This window comes from Chamaea fasciata, unplaced genomic scaffold, assembly GCF_029207755.1.
Source record: "Chamaea fasciata isolate MVZ Bird 193981 ecotype frontalis unplaced genomic scaffold, bChaFas1.0.hap1 SCAF_6, whole genome shotgun sequence".
Taxonomy (NCBI): domain Eukaryota; kingdom Metazoa; phylum Chordata; class Aves; order Passeriformes; family Sylviidae; genus Chamaea; species Chamaea fasciata.
The window spans coordinates 42,621,856-42,641,211 of record NW_027094091.1 but is presented as its reverse complement, the minus strand read 5'-3'; the positions used below and the strand labels follow the sequence as shown (position 1 = coordinate 42,641,211).

At 45.0% G+C, this 19,356-nt stretch overlaps 1 protein-coding gene across 1 annotated transcript; it reads right to left on the bottom strand.

The window, feature by feature from the left end:
• Window positions 1–3,549: 3,549 nt before the first annotated feature.
• Window positions 3,550–7,899, bottom strand: SFRP2 (secreted frizzled related protein 2). The gene is made up of 3 exons (XM_066186096.1): window positions 7,359–7,899; window positions 6,619–6,699; window positions 3,550–5,188 (listed from the first exon to the last, which is right to left on the bottom strand). Exons 1-3 carry the CDS (start codon window positions 7,849–7,851, stop codon window positions 4,884–4,886), a joined length of 879 nt encoding a protein of 292 aa, XP_066042193.1. The 5' UTR covers window positions 7,852–7,899; the 3' UTR covers window positions 3,550–4,883.
• Window positions 7,900–19,356: the final 11,457 nt, after the last annotated feature.

Sequence of the window (19,356 nt, the reverse complement as noted above, 5' to 3'; positions counted from 1 at the left end):
GCGGCTAATATTTTCCAAGGCATCTAGGTGATTTAGGAGCCCATGGCTCACCCTGAAAGCAGTTGATGCATTTGGAAAATGTTACTCTATTAAACTCATCCCAAAGGGATATAGTGTGGGCTAATTTATGTTTGTAAGAGAGCTTGGGGTCTTGGATTCCTGTGATGTGAATATCTTGCACTCTCCTCTTCGTACAGAGGCAAACAAGATCCATTCCTGTGGTTGTTTCACCAGACAGTTAGGCTGTACTAAAACTACATCTGCTGATAAGAAAGCAACTTCTAGATAAATCATATAGGCAGGTCTCTGAAGCCTAGAAATAAGAACTTCTGGCCCCAGTAACAAAAGCCTGGCTGCCCAGCCTAAGGAAGGCTGCCTACTGTTCTGGTAGCCATCAATCCATTGCCCTTCCTCTGGCACTGCCAACTGTGGCCACATCACCAAGGCTGTCAGAGCTGGTAGGTTTTCTGAGGATGGCAGTGGGCTGCCAAAGCAGGTAAAGCTGAACTGCTCTGCTGGCTGCAGGGGGTTGTTCATGTCCCAGCAGACACCCAGGGGACAATGTGATGGTCCTTTCCTGAGTCTTGGTGGCTCTGCTCTTGGTTGATACCCTTGATGTCTGAAGAGAAGTAGTGAGACATCTGAAAGAGGGTTGAGAGAGGTGCTTCATGGCCCAAAATTGAAGAACAAAGGGTTGTTACAACAGGGAGATATGCAGGAGTGGTCAGCAAGGGGAGATGTGTTCTACCTGTTTGTTCTTCATTCTTGCTCACATATTGCTTAAATATCTTTATATTCTCTTGCTGCAGAGTAGGTATGGTGGCCTGAGCCAAGCAGGATGTGATGCTCCTTGTGGCATCTAACTGCCCTCCCTCTCCCATCCTCAGAGAAAATCATTAATTAGATTTACATGTCTCTTGCTGGGTTTTCTGCATGGGTCTTTTTAAGTCTTGAGCCGGTCTTTAGGATTTTTGTGGCTTGTGTGCAGTTACACTGCATGAATTCTTTAATAAACCATTCTGAGGGCAAAAGTGTCTATATGAGAGGGGTGAGAGATGGGCTGGGTGGCTTCTCTGTGGGTGTCTGAAGTGAACGAGAAGTGAGGGAGAAAACAAAGGATTAAGAAATAGTTAAAGAGAACCTCAATAAGAAAGAAAAGAAAAGACTGTGAAGAATATTGCTGATGGGTTTTAAATTTGAATTTGGGAAGACTTTTTTTTTACACACTTAAGAGGAAGAAGCTGGAGGCAGCCTTGGTTGCTATTATGCTTTCAAATTATAATCTAAGTGCTGCCTTGATTATACATCAGTCTGATTGCTGTGGGGTAGTGATTAGAGCATAAAACTTGGGGAAAAAAATACTGGTTTATTAACTGCAAAAGACTTGCTGGGTGGTTTTGAATGCGTTATTTCACTTCACTGTGCCTCATTTTCCTGATCTGCAAAAGAAGGATATTAATGCCTATTTTTGTGGAGGCAGTCTGAGAAACTAAATGGAAACTTCTGTATAAATGTCAAGTGTCATTATTATTGTTATTAAACTAATCCATTGTAGTCAGCTGCTTTTATAGTTTTTATGGAAGCAAATACAATGGAAGCTACATAATTGGCCGCATAAAAACATTGTTTTATTTAGAAAAAGACAAAAAGTGTCTGAAAAAATGCAGCAGTGGGTTGCCAGTTTCATCAATTGCAAAAAAACTTTGTTAGGAGTGATCCATACCAGGTAATAAAGTTACTCTGAAGTATATGTGGCAAAATTATGAGAAGTAACAGGCTCTGGTATTTTTTGTTATATGTTTGGCTCACTATTTTCCTGGCACAGACAAGATTTTCAGTTATTTTTGAGCAAGTAAGAGTAAAAATGTATGTGTTTACTTTGCCAGTATCTGAGAGGTGAAGTTTCCTCAGGCTGTGACTTTAAAATCCTAATTTTCAGTTGAATAGTTTGTAATGTCTGCCTTTTACACCACTAGAAACAGTACAACAAACACTGACACTTCTTGGTGAGGTGGACATGACCCATCTTTAAATGCAATACTGTTAGAACAAGGTAATGGAACGTTGGGAAAAGATGAATCCCATTACTCTTCACATTCGCCTAAATCTTGTTTATCTGAAAGGTAATCCCACCCCTGTCAATTCACCTACAGTGTGGATAGTCCCAATGATTCAGCCAAGGGCCACATGCAGAAGGTTTTATCTGTAGGGCGTCTGTATGGCAGGGTGCTCTTAGTCCAGGATGCTGATTATACTAGCAAAATCGAATGTTTGCCAGCTTAGTTTGTTCTTTTTCTCCTGAATTTGTCCTGATATGAACAGGATTTTGCTGGTGTAATTGAGTTTATGCTGTGAAACAGGAAGGGGAACGGAGGGGAATGTGGTATGGGGTTTTTCTTTCAGACAGGGCACTGTTGATCGTAGATGGTATGTTTTCATACATTTAAGAAATTTGGCAAAAATCTGTTATATGGTCTTGGCCTTAACATGACCCCAGAGTGAGTAACTTGTGACCTGTCTGTCCTCATCAGCATCAGAACTGCTGCCTTCTAGGACAGCCCAATTAAGATAATTTTATGGCTGCTGCAGGACAACTTAGTATCTATAAGGCAGGCTGTGTGCAGCAGTCCTGGCTGTTCATTTTCAGTCCCCAGTGACTGCATTGCAACAACTACCTCTTCAAAGTGCTTTCCACCACGGGGCACACATGCCTGTTTTCTGCAGGTTCATCTTCAGGCCGCTCCTCTGTGTCTGTGAGCTTGTACCCTCTATGCCCAAGGCTGTTCAGGTACAGGCATTACATCATATGCTGAGCAGAATGGGTAGAGTGATAAAACAGCTGAATGCAAATGGCATTCAGTAAGATGATGGACAGAGTGCTGGTGTTAAAATAATTACAACATAACATGAAAAGAGTCAAATCTGTTTCCTGGTAAGTCAGGTTCATTCAGAAGAAAGGTTTTAATGACATTTCAGCAAGGTACTGGCCTTTAAATACAGATACCATTTCACAAAATAATTAAGAGCCAGTTTGAAACGGGGATTTTCTTTGGTGACTGGTTACTTTTTTCCATTTTAAAATATTTAAAAAAATTCTTGTACTTTTGAAGACATTTGTGATGATTGCTCTTTTCTTGCCTGGTCAGCATCCTACCACTGTTTGAACCAGGTGTGGTGAATGCATTAAGATTGCGGGAGAGGGCACATAGCTCATTTTTCTAAAACAATGTACATGTTGGATCTTTATTTTTCATCTTTTGATCCCGATGACTAAAAATAACACTAAATTTATGAAAATAATGTGACTTTTTTACTTTATGGAAAAGTCTAGTGTTGGATTTGTACTCTGTCAGTGAAGAGTCAACATAAAATGTTTTTTTTGGGAATATGGGATTGCTCATTCTGTCAGTGAAGCTAAGAAGAATTTTCTATGTGTAACAGCACTGGGAAGCAAGACTATTTTTCAGGGTAAGTACAATAAATTCAGGTAATACTCTTCATCAGAAAACATTTGTAAAAAAACTGCTGAAAAACATTCATTTAGTTACACTATTAGGTAGGCTTTATTTTCTTTCTCAATAAGAATAGTGAGTGTACATATGCACAAAAAAACGCCTTGCTCTACCATTATTCTGAATTGCAAGTTGCAAATGGCATTTTTCTCCTTAATATGTCTTTTTCAAGAAATGGAAAGATGGGTTTAATTTTTAAGATAGTGGTCTCATTGCAATTTCATGTCAGGAAAGTCCTCTGAGAAGACGAGAAAATGCAGGCAGACGAACAAAGGAGCCACAGAAAAGAAGCCTCATCTCCAAGAGCTCAATAGACACGTATTAAAATGAGCTGACTGAACCTCAGTCCTGTGTCTTGTGGGCTCATCTTTGGGGAAATGAGGTCCGCTACAGATTTTCTGATTGCAGCACTACAGGCTTCCTTGTGCTTTTCTACTGGTCCCTTCCACAGGGTGGAATGGCAAATTCTGTTTCGCCATGACAAAGTTCAGTTGGACATCTTTCTCCCAGTTCTCCCAAAATGGATTAAAGTGAATACAGACAGAGACAATGAGTAAACTATGATGTAAAGTTTATATACAAGAATATAACATTTATCTGGAGTATTTACAAGGTTAATTAAAGCAATATTTTACAACTCTTTCAGATTAACCACTAGGTATATTACAATTAGGCTACAGGTGGTTTAATTTGCAAAATAATTAAAAAAAAAAGTTGCATTCAGATCAACCAGCTCCAAAACTTGTTCTTTTTTTTTTTTTTTTCTTTTTCTTTTTTCTTTTTTTTTTTTTTTTTTTTCTGAGAGAGAAGGGCTCAGACTTGTGGAAAATAATATGTGAGAATGGTTAATATACTCTTACTGGTGCCTATGTATCACATGCAAGAGTCGTAACGTGACCTTTATAGTGTTAATGCAGATGGGAAACCGTGTCACCTCAGCGGAAGGAAGCGCTGTGCACCAAGGCCAGCCGTGGTGACAGGCCAGCCCCACACTTGGCTTTCTCTGCCTCTCCTACTGTGGCCCAACAAACATGCACGCATACAGAGAAGCAGCAACATAAATGAACCAGCTTTACCGAAACGAAGAGGGAGACACCTCAGACCAAAGTCACGTTTGCAACCATAAAAAACCCCCCAAGCTTTAAGCGAGATACTTTAATACTTCCCAAAAATAGTCATTATTTTTTTTTATTATTATTACACTTTAACCTATGTACACAAAGGGAGGGGTTCTTCCCCTCTCGGAAAGCGGTCACTGTGTCTTGTGCCCATGGCATCAGGAGGCTCACAGGGGCCAAAGCAGGAAGGTGGGGGAGGCCCAGAGAGCTTGGGACAGGGGCGGCTGCTGGAGGACAGCCAGAGATGGAGCCACTAACACTGCAGTTTGCGGATGCTGCGAGAGAACCTCTTGAAAGCCCGCTGCCCTTTCTGCCACCGCTTCAGCGAGGTGATCACAAGTTCCCCAGCTTGCTTCTGCCCCATCACCAAGTAGGGGACGTTGATGTCGTTCATCTCATCGCAGGTACACTGGAGGCCACCTTTGAGCCAGAGCACTATCTTCCTCAGATCTCTTTCTGTCAGCCCATTCAGCTTGTAGATGGTTTTACTCTTTGTTTCGGGGGTGATCTTGGTATCCCCATTGATGTAGGCAATCTCCTTCACTTTTATCTTCAAGGCTAATAGAGTGAGGGGAGGGGGAAGTGGGGAGAGGGAGAGAGATTGAGAGGTTTTTTTCCCATTAGTGCACATAAAGAGGACCTGGGGAGGGAGGTGCTCTATTGCTAATTAAACTGTCAGGGCTGACAGAAGAGGCAGCAGGTGGCTCCATTTCTAAAGCCACAAAGGGCATGCAAGTCATTTCAGTTTGAATCAACCTTAGGGTTGAGGTTTTTTGGATTTCTTTTCTCCTCTCTCCCCTCCCCCTCTTTTCCCTTCCTTTCTAAATTAATATTTTTTCCAGCTTTTCTCCTGTTTGCAACAGAGAAGAGGGCACGTTTGCTACACTAAGCAGAGCACTCTTTTTTTTTTTTTTTTTTTTTTTTTTTTTTTTTTTTTTAAACCGGGAGAGGACAGCCTTCCTGAAAGTAGTGTTGGAAGGGGAGGTGGGGAGGCAAGTACCTAGACCTAATCTGAAACCTGATCTCTGCTGCAGCTCAAAACTTCTACACTTAATTTATTAGGCTGGAGAGGATTTTAGGCAAACCTGTAAGGAAATGATATTTCACATGCATTGTTTTTTTGAGAGAATAGATCCCATGGAGGGCAAATTGGTCCAACAGCTGCATTCAATTTGGTAAAATAACTAGGAGGGGGATACAGGGCCCTGTAAGAAGCTGTGGGGCATGTTAAGCTTTAGGAGGATTTATCTGAGAACAATTTGCCAGGCCAAAACTATTGATTGTTTTAGCAATTATGTCCCACAATCATGGTTTCAGGTTTTGGGTGGGTTTTTGTGTTCTTTTTTTAAAGGGAGACTTTTGAATTGATATAGATACTTATACTACAAATCTGTTTCCAGGTATTAAACACTGACCTATTGTAAAAGGATTCCCCTCCTTATTCCCTTTTGCTCTTGAAATGCTAATGTGTGGATAATGTGTCCTTCAGTTGTCTGTGTTGAAGGGGTTTTCTTGTCCTCTTCTAACCCCAGATCTTCCCATTAAGTTTATATCCCCAATTGTCTGCGCATTACCTTCTCTGTCAAATGATATATAGAGCTTCATTCTTAATCTGTGGAGAGAGTCTTTCTTACGATACACTGAGATTGGTCATGCGGCTCTGTCTCAAACATCTAAATGAAGCTTTGCTCTACTTCTCCCCAGGCAATAGTCTGCATGAAAGATTCTTTTTTTAGTTTTTCATTTTACTTTCTATTTGGCTCGCCAGCAATATCCACATAAAAGAGCACTACTTCAAAACAGTAAACAGAAAAGAATGATAAAAAGGGCTACTTTTTTACTCCAAGGTGGAATTTTGTGTTTCATGACCCAACGGCCAAAGTCGTGCCTTTACTCAGGCACATCTCTTACTGACTCCACTGGGAATGGAGTGGTACCTGATCCTCGACTCTCAAGTTCCAGGCTAGAGGAGCTCTGCTTCCACTTACCAAAGTCGTTTTTGCAGAGGTTTTCCACGATGTCATTATCATCTTCATTTTTGTTTTTGCAGGCATCACAGACCTTGGGTGCTGGAAACGCAAGCAACAGTCCCCGTCAGACCCAGGGAGAAAGGGAACAGCAGGTGGCGTTGGGAACCCTTTGGGAAACGCCAGCTTTTCGTCCCTTCACCCCAGAGCTTGCTCCTTCTCCCCCCAGCCCGGGAGCTGCCCGAGCACTTTTTGGCGCCTTATCCTGCTGCAGACCCGCTACAGGGGTCACGGTGGGCTTTTAAGGTCACTCCTCAACCGAAGGTTTTTGTTTTAACGGGTAAAAAAGTACAAGGGGAGTGGGGGGGGGGTGGGGGGGGTGGGGAAGTCGAAACACGACACAGAGCACCCCAGCTCCGCGCTACATGCGACGACTCTTGTACAAGGCGATGGACCCTCTGGATGCCGCGCGGCTCCAGTGCCGAATCCCAGACCTTTTCTTTGAGGAAGGAGATGGGTGCAGGCCGGTGACATTTCCCCGACGGTGCCTGCCGTTTTCCCGGCCCTCTTGGAAAAGCCTCCCTGAGCCTGGTCGGCGGCCACCTCCCCGGTCCCCCCGTCCCGGAGCACCGGGGCGTGCTGTAACTCAAGGCAGACGCCTTCGTTCCCCCGCGGAAAGCCGCGGAGGGACCCCGCTGTCGGGGCGCCTCATCGGGGGCAGATAGCGCCGGTCCGGGGGTGACCCGGCCGCTCCCTCTTACCTTCCCTGGTGACGGGGAGGATGTGGTCGCTGCTGGCCAGCGGGATGCAGAGGTCGTTGTCCTTGGGGAAGCGGCTGCAGTCCAGCATGTCGGGCCAGGGGAAACCGAAAGCGGACATCACCGGGGCGCAGCTCTCCTTCACCTCCTCGCAGAGCGAGTGGCAGGGCTGGATTATCTCGTCCAGGTCGTCGATGCAGACGGGGGCAAAGAGGGAGCAGAGGAACTTCCTGGTGTCGGGGTGGCACTGCTTCTGCACCAGCGGGATCCAGGTGGACGCCTGCTCCAGCACCTCCTGCACCGTCTCATGCCCCAGCAGGTTGGGCAGCCGCATGCTCTGGTACTCGATGCCCCGGCACAGCAGCATCGGGGCGGGGATGGGTTTGCAGTTGGAGCGCTTGTAGGAGAAGTCGGGCTCCCCGAAGGGGAAGAGCCCGGCGGCCGAGCCCATGCACTGGGAGGCCAGCAGGAGCAGGGCGCAGAGGCGGTGCTGCATTTCGGGGCGCGGAGGAGGTGGAGGGGGGGCTGGCGAAAGGCTCGGGGGGCCGGGGTGACGGGGCGGGCGGCGCGACGCTACTTCAGCTGTAGGCAGCGTCCCCCAGCCCGGGCTCCTGCTGCCAGGCGGGGACGGAGAGTCTGAGCGAGATGCTGGGGCAAACGGGAGTTTTCTGGATTTTTTTGTATGCAAATAGCAGGGGGAGCGGGGGCTGGGAGGAGCCTGGTGACAGCCATCCAGAAAGGATTGGTCACTACTTTCTCGGTCTGCTTTTGCTCAGGGGGATTGTCTTTTGGCAGGAAATCCTTGCAAGGAACATTACCGTGCGAGCACGGAGAAGGAGGGAAAGATCCCGGCGAACAAAGAACCCCGAGGAGCTCCTGTGCCGGGCAGGGGGCGCGGGGCCGCCGCGGGGAGCTGGAGGTGAGCTTTGCCTCTGGCACAGCTGCTGCGGAGCTGCCCCCGCTCCCCCCGGCACCCCCTGCCCACGTTTGGAGTTTTCGCTGCCAGCGGACGGGAGATGTGGCCGGGCCGGTTCCCAGGCACGGGGCGAGGCCGGCGGCTCCCTCATCCCCCGGGAGGCGTCTGACACCTCCGGCCCCTCCCTGAGATGCTGGCAGGGCTCGGCCCGGGGCTGGAGCCGCAGGCAGCCCCTGGAGGCTGCAGGTACTCCCGGCCCCACTCCGGCTCGGCAGCGCCCAGCCCTGGGGGCTGCCGGGCGGGGCCCTCCTTCTGCCCCCCGGCCCCTCCTGCCCCTGACTCCCCCCTGCCAGGAGCGGGGCCTGCAGCGGACCCGGGCCCTACAGCCCCTGGATGGCCCCCGGCTGCCAGTGGGGGATTTCCCCGAGTGGAAGAATCCAAGTGCTTTCGAAATACTAGCGCGTTTTTCTGAGGCTAAAAGCGCGGGCCTGGCTCCATGCAGCATAGGCACATCCCTTTCCCTTCACTCCTGTCTTCACCTAGAAACTCCCTTAAAGAATTGTGTTTGTGTTGATTTAACACCAAGGGGAAGACAACAGGCAAGGCGCTGGGATCACAACTCAGCTTTAATATGCTTTGGATAATTCTTGGATATTTCATAACATTATTTATGGGATTATTATTGAAAAGAGTAGGCCTGTGTAGTATCATTTTGTGGTAAACCACATTCATTAATCAGCTACTGAATATTTCTCCTTATAGAGATGTTTTATGGGAAGCTGGCCTCAGCCATGATGACTTCTGTAAATTGCAGGATCTCTGTACATCCAGTCTCCCTACTGGGCTTCCCAGAGATGTGACTCATTGCGTGTGGCATAGGAAAGAGATGGGACCTACAACATTCCCACCAGGAAGGCACAGGTCTACCATGCTGCTGAATGTAATCTCCCTGTAGGCCAGCTTCTCTCCTGAAGTTGTTTGATACCTGGAAAATAAATGTCCTGAATGTCTAGTATCACTTGGGGTAAGGCTTAAAAGTAGTCTGTTTCTTACAGTGCCACATATTCTTGCCATTAATTACCTTTAAACAGAGCACATGTAAGCTGCTGGCCTCAGCTGCCTTCCATAGGACTGAGCCCCACTGATGGCTTATGGTGCCCATTTTAAGCCTATTTTGCCAAGTGCCAGAGGGTGTAGCCTTTGTCACTTCCCAGGAATGCCACTTTCAGCTGCTAGTGCTGGTTCTACAAGCCTCTGTCCCCAGACTCCTCTTTAGTGGAAGGAAATCTACCAACAGGTTTGTTCTTACCCTGAATGGTCTGGCTATTCACCAAGTCTTAGTAAAATGGACAAGTTTGTGGTTTGTTTTTCTCTCTCCTTTTTTTCACTGCTTCTCATTTTTTGGAGTCATTGATATGCCCTCAGGTGGATTTCCACATGATCGGAAGAAAATTTGCCTGCTCCATAAATTCGCCGTACACTGCTTTCCATGGATGCAGCCAGCTAGGCTACGTGGAAGCAAAGACCCAAATCTGAGCAGACTGTTTATGCTGGAGATAATAACCATTCTCTGTGGTGGAGGATGAGATGCTTCCGACAGAAACCTGCTCATTCTTTTCACCGGAACTGTTTGCTTGTTTGTTTCCAGCCCACAGCAAATAAGCAGAAAAATCACACGTTTTCGCGGATTAAGCTTTGATTCGAAATAAGGTTTTGTTGAGGCCTTATTATTTCCATTTTTAATGACCCCCGGTGAACTCATTTTTGGTAAGTTTGAAATGACTCGAGATCACGTAAACAAAACCAGGCCACGCCTGCAGACCCGAGCAATCATTGCTGTCCTCGCTCTGATCCCTTGCAGGTGAAAGCGCCAGAGGGCGAGGCTGCCTTCAGCGCTCCCCGCTGCCAGCTCGGGCACGGCGTTCCCAGCCTGCCGACCCGAATGCTGTTCGCCGTCGCTGCAGGGCAGCAGTGCCCGTTCGCCATTCCCAGGGTGCGGACGATGCTCGCCCTGGGGGCCCGGCCCCGCCGCGCAGCGCCAGCACTACCCCTCGCACCGCACGGCGCTGCAGGCGGAGCGGGGCTCTTCTGGCCGCCCCGGTGCCGCTGCCCCCCGGCTGTCGGACGTGGGATGCGCCCGGCACGGCCCGGGGGCCGCCCGCGGGGGTGTCCCGCGGCACACGCCCGGGCCAATAAACATCCCTAGCTCACGCTTAATTGGGAACGGAGCTGAGGAGCGGTGCCGCCCTCCGCCCCCCGGCGAGTTCAACCCCGCGGGCGGGCCCCGCCCCGCCCCGGCTCTGCAGGTAGGCACGGGGCCCGCTGCCGCCAGGTGAGGCGCTGGGATCCAGCTCCCACGAAAGTCATCGAGTTGGAGGCTTGGGCTACCTGGGCCGTCCTGGCAGGGGCCAAGCAGGACTGCACTCCTAAAATGCAATGATGTTTTAAGGTATAGCTTTTTTGCCCTTTTTTTTTTTTTTCCCTCTGTGTGTATCTGTGTGTGTATTAAGGTAGTTTTTTTTTTTTTTTTGTTTTGAAGGCAGCATAGGCTTTTGAGCACCAGTAAATTTATCAAGTGCCATGGATAGTTAAGCCACTTCAAAGCCCTGAAAGTAGCATAAATGTTTAAGCCACTTTAGATGTTTAAATCTGTATAAGCTGTTAAAACGCCTTTAATCCTTAAGTGCTTAAATCACCTTAAATCTTGGGAGTTAGGTGAGAGGATGAGCTGCCTGGAAAGAAAAACCTCAGCTCCAGTTCCCTCCAACCTCGTTACCTGATGGATGGTTGTGAAAATGAATGAACAGTGGGGAGTCCTCGGAATTTGCACTGAGCTCAATGTAGCATCCTGTTCTAAGGAGCGTGCCTGTTCTGTGCCCTCTAAGTTAAAACAGTGATGCTGTTTCCCCTCGTTTTCAAGCCTTCATAACAACTATAAACTTCCGTACATTTTTCTGACCAGTCCTGAAAGCCGAGATGTGGAAAGGGAAAATGTGTTGACACTTGCCTGTCTGCTGAAGAATAGGCAAGACACTTGCTTTAACATAGGTAGCAACAAAGAGTATGAATTTGTTAATCTGTGTCATACTTTTCTGTATCTTGTGCTTTGAGATCGCTCAGTCCCTTACCTGGCTATGTATGTATGTGGAAGCCTCTTTGCTTCTCCCTTCCCCTGAGCCTATGAGGTGCTTTGGTGATGTGATGAGCTTTGAGGCAAAAGCTGCCTTCACTGATGGCTCCTCCAGCCTGGGTCTCACATTCTTTGTCCCCGACCTGAAGATGTCACTGTCCTTTTGGGTTGCAGATTCATGGGATAACTGGCTGGAGGGAACCTCTGGAGACCATTTACTCCTAATCAGTGCTCCAAATTCTGGGTTTGGTCAGGTGGCTTGCAGTCTGACACTCCTGACACCTCTCTGGAATGGCTGCACCTTCACCTGAGAAGCTTAATTCAAGGCTGTGTCTCAACCTTGCTCTCCTTCCTGGAGAAAAGGTTGAGCTTTCAGCTCCTGGGCAGCCCACAGATTGGTTTCCCTTCATGGGAGATGGTGAGACTAGGATGGATGATTTGCCACTTTGAGAGCAATGATTTGCAAAGGGAGGCATGGATGCATGGAGGGCAGCCAAGCCTTACCTGGCACAAAGCACCCACCTTCTCCAAATGTCTCGGTGATGCTTTCACCCCCAGATTGAGTCCAGCCCCACTGACCGGTGAGAGTTGTCAGACCAAGCAGATTAGGGGAATACTGACCTCAGAGGCTTCATAAGCAAAAAATTGGAGTTTGAGGACTTGCCCTTAACATTGTAGAGGAACAAAAGACCTGTGGCTTTTTAGCTCATTCTCTTCAGCTTATAAAAGGGCAGTGATGAGGACAAAGTGATTTTCTCAGCCGGATGAAAACATCTGAAGAAAATTTCTGCTTACCTTTAAAAACGGTCTCCAACATCACACTACAGAAATATTACTTTTTGTATCTCATAATCGAATTTGACAGGAAAAAAATAGGATTGCATAGATTTTGATGTGAGGCAGCTCAGCAACAGATCCCTCCTGTTGCTGTTTTGGTGGCTGATAAGGTGGAATTTAACATTTTCCAGATCCGGACTGGGCAGCGATCTTGTTTTCTGTTGCCACAACATTTAAAGTTTCATTGTCAAAAACTGCACGTGCTATAGATTTATCTTCCCCTCTTCTCTGGAAGGAACCCTTAAAAAATAAGTTATCCATTTCTTTGCTTTCCATTTGGAATGCTCGCTGAAAATGCAGCAGCGAGCATTCTCGAAAGGTGTTGAGGATGTGCCTGAGCGGCACAAGGGGAGAGTCTTCCTTGGGCGATGGCAGAAGAACCTCTTGGTGGCGCTTGTGCACACTATGTCGTGTTTTCCTTTGCCCGGTGACACGGGGTATCGATCTTCCCCCTAGCAATACGATGCTCTGTATTTCTGCTCGCTGCTCTTCTTCTGTAGAAACTCTGTTTGGGGACTGGAACTCCAGGCCATCTTTAGGCAGGGTTTGATATTATGGAAGGGAGAGATCATACTGAGGCTGATTACTTTCAAATGGAAATGAAACCAAGTCACACAGAGTTTTCTAGGTTTTCTCTTTTATTACTATTTTAATTTTAGTGGTTATTCCCTCAATAGTTTCCCTGCATTTAGTATCTTTAAATTTTCAGATTTTTTTTTCCAGTTTGGAATGTTTTCTGTAGGAACATTATTAAATATTATTCCAAACCTCTGGTTTTTAATGTCTCTTTTTACTTTTCCTTTATACAAAGCAGTAAATATAGGTGCTTAGATGTTGTATTATGCACGCACACACACATGTATGTATATAAATCCAGATTTATTTGTGTGCTAGTACTTCAGTAACTTACGATCCTTCAAATTTATCAGACATGTATCTATATCTGGCTACAGTTTTTGTCGTGGTGAGCATTTTTGCTCATGCAAAATTTCTGTTTGTAGTTACTATTGCCTTTGCTATCTATCTAATCTAAGTGCTGGGTAGCAAAGGTAGCAGAACCATGCCCCGGAGGACTATAATTGCATGGTACCTGGTTTTCCGAGTGTATTTTGTTTAAAAAGCTGTAATGTAATAAATCTTTCCTTTCTTTCCCCCAGCTGCTATTTGCAGCCTGGTAGTAGCTAGCAGCTTGAGCAGAGAGCGGGGCCCCACACTGTGAGGCATACAAAAGGACAGGGTGTTTATACCAAAATTCCTGGTTCTGTATGGAGCACGGGTGCTTCAGGTGGGGAGCAAGGAGAATTGCTGCCTCCATCTGGCCTGGGTGGCAGGGGACAGAAATACTGCCATCATTGGCCACCGTTTTGCTGTTGTTACTGTCATGAGGGGTCTAGCTCCAAATTTTACTCCCCGTTAGGACTTTGGCAGGTTTTGGTCATTTGTATCCAAAGCTGCTAATAGTATTTCCCCTGATGAGTGGCTGAAGCTGCGGACATTGGTGAGCTTTGGTGTGGATTTGTGTGCTGGGGGGTCAAGTAAATCTGCAGATGCATGGGCAAAAATAGCCACTGACTGCTCTGCTTCTGCAGTGCTCAACAGAGAAAACAGCTGTTAATGAGAGTGTGAGCGAGGCAGATATAGAAATTCATTTTCAGAGCCAATTGCTTCTTGCAGAGAAATGGTCAGATTTGCTGATAGATAGCTAGTCTAATGGCCTCAAGGTTTGGACCCCCGTTACTTGTCAAGGGAAATTATTTTAAAATAATAATAATTTGTAGTAAAACATCTTAAAAAGCAAAATCAAGAGAACCTGTTCCCCAAAGCTGTGCTATTTAAAATAAAGCAATGAAACACTGCTGTCAGATTGATCTAATCAGCAGGCCTCTGTATTGCATTGGAGTTAAATTACACAGTGATTCAAATAATCAAACTAGTAGGCACATAATCAGTAATTTAAATATATTTGCAGACTCTAGAGTTGGTATTTTCAAATAATAATAAAAAAAAAATCCAGAAGTTTGAAGTAACTGACCCAGAGACAATCTACATGACATGGCTTATGATGTATTGGTATTACATTTGCAGTTTTCCCAAGTTCAGAAATAACTGAGAAAAGGCAAACAACTTTCATTTAACCTGTATTCAAGGAATATATTAAAACTTTTGTTCAACATCTCCAATTTCTTCTTTCCTCTACCATTCTGCTTTCAAGCTAGAATTGTACAGTTTTACCTTCCTGAACTTGGTGCAGAAAGTAAAGCTGAAGAGTCTTGTAAAGGAACTGCTGCTTGAAATACATTATAAACATGCTCTTCTCCACATGTAGTTTTCCTTTCTCAGTACATGCAAATGCATACTTGTAATATAAGCTGGGGTAAGTTTTAGAACCACCTAGCACATTTGTTGATTATTTTAGTGGATTTTCATACTTTAAATTATTAATTTGTTTCTGTAAATTTCTAAATTTTCAGTATTCCCTGCTCTCTGTTTACTGTGGGACTAATCCATCTTAGCTGCCCTCTACCCAAATAGTTTGTTGTTGCTTAGTCTTCTGTTCTGGTTGGAACTTCAAGTTTTGAGGGAAGTGAGTGTCTTGCATCCCATATTTCCAATTGGCATGTAGTTGGGTTGACTTACTTTCTACAGGGAAAACTTTATTTTTGGAAAAAATGTAAGAATGTATTTTTCTGGTTTACTTGTGTAATAGTTTGTTGTTGGTTTTTTTTTTTTTTCCCCTAGAAGATTTCACAGCAAACAAGGTTTGTTTAGACGCTGTAAGTAAAATTGTAGCAGAAAGTGTGTCAGGGTCAGTTTAGAATTAATATTTACAGCTGTGAATAATTAGTGAAATCATGTTGTTTTGATTAGTTCTATAAACATTAAAAATAAAAGTACCATGGTTTACAGACATGCATCCTTTGCTACTATGTGTACAGAGTTACACATTTGGGGCTTGAAAGAGTTCACGCTGAACAAGATGAACAAAGCTGAAACCACGTTGCATTGTCTTAATTTGATTTGGTTGAAAATGATGAAGTTATGTTGAAAATGATCCTTGAAATATCAGACTAAACCCTTAAGAATGTCAATACCAGTTCCCTTTACCCTGGTGTGCTTTCACCTATGTTTTGTTCTTTCTTGCTTCTCTTTCCCTCACAATGATTTGCTCCTCTGGATGTCCTCTGTGACTTCACCTGGCCCTGTGTTCCACAGTCTGCCTGGGTGTCCATCTGATAAGAGCAACTAATTGTGGGCTGGGGTCATTAGCCAGTTCAAAGTTAGAACTCCTGACATGGTCAAGCACATAAAGAGCTGCCGTTCTCTCTTCCCACCCTCAAGTGTTTGTAATTCTGACACCCTGTGTATGCTGCAGTTTTCTGACAGAGGTCACTTGCTGGTCGAGAGAACCGTGAATCCATGGAGAGCATTCCTAGAGTGTTAGTCTTTCCTACCCCAGGGAAAGACTGGGAGTGTGATGTGTGGCTACTGGAGGTGTCCTGCGCATAGTCCTCTGCTTGATAGGGAGCTTGGAGGCACAATCTACTGCTCTCCACACACATCCCCTCCTCATTATTCCTGGTGATGGGGTCAGTGACCTTGTCCTGCTGTTACGTCATCTAATCAACTATCTTAACAGGGATGTTTCTCTTCTGTCACTTCAGAAAAGATCTCCTAACAATTCCCAGGGAACCTTTGTCCCCTCCCTGTTGGCTCCTGCCAGACCATATGTTTTGGGATTTCTCCCTCTGCTTAGTGTCACTGGACACGGGCAGGTTACAGCACAGTTAAGCTCTCCCTTTTACTGTAGAAGTATCATCCTCCAGCTGTGGCTACTTAAATCCAGAATGCTGCGGTCAGAATGGAAAAAAATGAGAAGGAGAACCTTAGCGGAATTCAGGCCCTGGTAAGGAGTTGCTATCAGTTCATGTGCTCCTTGGCTCCTGTTCTTGCTCTGTGAGCCTGGTTGTGGTTCACCTGAGATGTAATTAGCCAGATAAATGATAGGCAAGATGGAAGGAATGTGTGACATCTGCATATATGGGCCTGTAACTTCAGTCTCCACATGAAGATGTGCAAACCTCTGCCTAGACCAGGAGACTGAAGCACAGTTCTACATGGGAAATTGAGAAGATTCTAAATCACACAGAAAATTGCTTTTGTTCTTTGGCCATGCACCAGTCTCCATCTCTATGGAAGACATTTGCCCTGAGATTCTGAGGGGGCTTGAGTTTTGATCTGTGTTGCCTGGTGTAATTGTACTGGTTATTTGGATATCTTCCGTACTCATGCTCTGGGATGGACTAGCAGGGCTGAAAGGGATTTGAGTACCACTTCTGACAGCAAAGGGAGAAAAATCACGCTTTACAGAGTAAACTCATTAGATATGTTCTTCTGTGCTTTTGAACTCCTTTGACAACAAATTTCCCCCCTTTGCTATCTACCAGAGCCTCAGACAGTTAAATCTGCTTCTGCTCACCAAAAACCAGAGCAGCTCTGCAACACATTTCACTAAAGGGAAGGGAGGGAACAGGTTAACAACCCTGCCCCCAGAACCTAGTATAAATAAATATATATTATGGTTTTCAAAGCAAATTTTTTCTTCTTCTTGAAGTATTTCTTAGAACAATTATGTGAGAAATCCATTATATGTGAGGATTTTGTAATAGCAAAGAGAATTAGCTGTTTGCAGACCTGCTCCCCTCTGTAAATGGGAACACGCCATATGACAGTGGGCCAGATTTTACTGTGCTAGGCATCACTGATATAGCTGTTTATTCTCTGAGCCTGGAAGACAGCCAGCAGGATTTAGTTTTATGAGGTTTAATGTAAAGGTGTTGTATTTCATGAGATGAAATCATAACACAGTGGGTTTGCAAGAATTCTGAAAGATTATTTTTTCAGAGTGTTGGCAAGCACGATTCTCCTGTGAATTATGTGTCTAAAAGAGAAATATAGATCTTCTTTCATTGGGTTGAAATGATAACTAATCCTTAATCCTTCCTAGATGGCCTGTGCCATTAATGCTGGCTGTGCATTTAAAATGTGTGCAGGTAACATCCTTAATTCTCTAAAGCTATGCAATGTGCAGCTGTGCTGTAGCCATAGGGGCTAGCCACATATTTGAAACGCCTGCTGTTATTTTTGGGATATGTCTCTGAATTTTTGGTGTTTTTTGTTTCTTGATTTTGTGAGGAAAAGAGAAGCATCTGGCATCTCTCACTTATTTATAGTTGTAGCAGACCTATTAGCATTATTACCTGTATCGGCAATATGTCTGTGAATACTTACCTTATGCTTGAGCAGATTTTCCTTTGGCTATCTGCTAGCAGAGAATGATAACTGTTGAGCAGTTTCTTGAGGTTTCCCTTCAGATCTACCTCATATATTAAGCAGATGAATGAGATTGCACTTATTTAGCAGTGTCAGTTCCCAGCTACTTTTCTCTGCTTTACAGAAGTGTGTGTGTATATGCTCTCTCTTTACCTTGTCTTGTTCTGGGAAAGCAGAAGGGTGGGTCTATGAAAGAGGTACAGGGCTGGGAAAAAAAGATTCTTCTATTTTAGCTTTGCTTAATTTAGTGAGATTTCAAACAAATTGTTGAAACTATCTGTATAAGTTTTGTTTCCTAGCAAAGGGGGTTTTGGCATTTTTAGAGTCAATCCACTAATACTCCAAGGCCACAGCACTGAGCTCTGAAACTTTCCTCATTATTTAGCCCAGCACACAGGGATGCTCAGCCCTGTCACCAGTCTAAGCAAGGCTAAGGCTTGTCTGTATGAATGTTCACAGATAAAACCTCTCAGTTGTGACCTTGTAGGACAATATGTCTTCTGTTGATGAGGGAGGTTGGCATCTTGCTCCTTGCAGTTAAATATTTTGAAATATATTATATGTATATTATTTTTAAATATACTTAGATTTTTTTTTTAAATTTCATAAGGAGGGGACAAATTCAGACCACTTCGGCTCTATTTTTTGGAACTATTTTAGGAGCATTTACACCTTAATGCATATTTGAACTTGGGTCACTCACTGGTGATATCACGCTGTTGGTTTTGTATGTGATGAGAAGAGGTAATATACCAGTTACTTCCTTGGCATTCATCAGTTACTTTACTCTTTTGTTCATGCTGAAATTGGAGGTGATAGAAATGTACAGCTATGTGTTACCTTTTGGGTTAGATTTGCATAAATCGAAAAAGGGCCTGACTTACTGTGATGGCATTAACAAGTACAGCTTTATCCCCATCTGTAGCTATCAAATCAGAACTGTTTTTTAGAATTTGTTCCCTTCTCTAAATTGGCAGCTCATTATGGGGGATGCTGTTCAGTATTTGCAAACATATTCCTTTGGAGGAGAGCATCTTATGCAGTGCAGTATTTTTGCAATGCCTGGGAGCTTAAGCACAAAATATCTTCCAGCCAGGCATCCATAAATCAAGCTGTGCTTTTGAAGGTGTAAGTCTGGATATCCCAAATTGTGACTTACTATGTATCAATTCAAATGTAGTCATAATTATTGGGTGCTCTTTAGCCTACAGATGAAATGACTGGAAAAAAAGAGGATGAGCTTGACTCTACAGAGAGAAGCTTTTTCCTGACTCAGGTTTTATTTTGCTCGTATTTCACTGAAAAAACATTGCACAGAAATGCTTCCAGAAATGTTACAAGCCACAGACTAGTATGAAGTAAAGAACATTTATTAACTGCAACCCCCTGATCGGGAAGAAGGAGATGAGGCTTTCAGATAGCTGGAAGAAGTCTCCAGGCCCTAGTTCTCGTGGCAGGCTTTGGACACCCCAATAACTGCTGAAGCTACAATACAGCTGAGCACACAAGCAACACAGGAGGTTTCTGGAGCTCATTCATGGTAATATCCTGATGCAGGTGATGGAAAAGGCAATGAGGGGAAATGCTCGGCAGGGACTGGCTGGGGAGACACAGGCCAGGGGCAGCTTTGGTGACAATGAGGTGGTGGATCCTGAGATGAGGAAGCAAGGCAAACAACAGGACCACAGCCCTGGACTTCAGGAGAGAAAACTTGGGCCTGTTCAGGGTCTTGTTTGGAAGAATCCCATGGGATATGAACCCAGAGAGAGGAGGTGTCCAGGAGATAT

Bases quoted from the DNA above. Each gene is read 5' to 3' on its own strand.
- SFRP2 (XM_066186096.1), bottom strand. From the start codon at position 7,851: ATGCAGCACCGCCTCTGCGCCCTGCTCCTGCTGGCCTCCCAGTGCATG. The intron at 6,700-7,358 runs GTAAGAGGGAGC...TTGCGTTTCCAG, and splicing joins CCTCCCCGTCACCAGGGAAG to CACCCAAGGTCTGTGATGCC. The intron at 5,189-6,618 runs GTAAGTGGAAGC...TCACTCTATTAG, and splicing joins CCTCTGCAAAAACGACTTTG to CCTTGAAGATAAAAGTGAAG.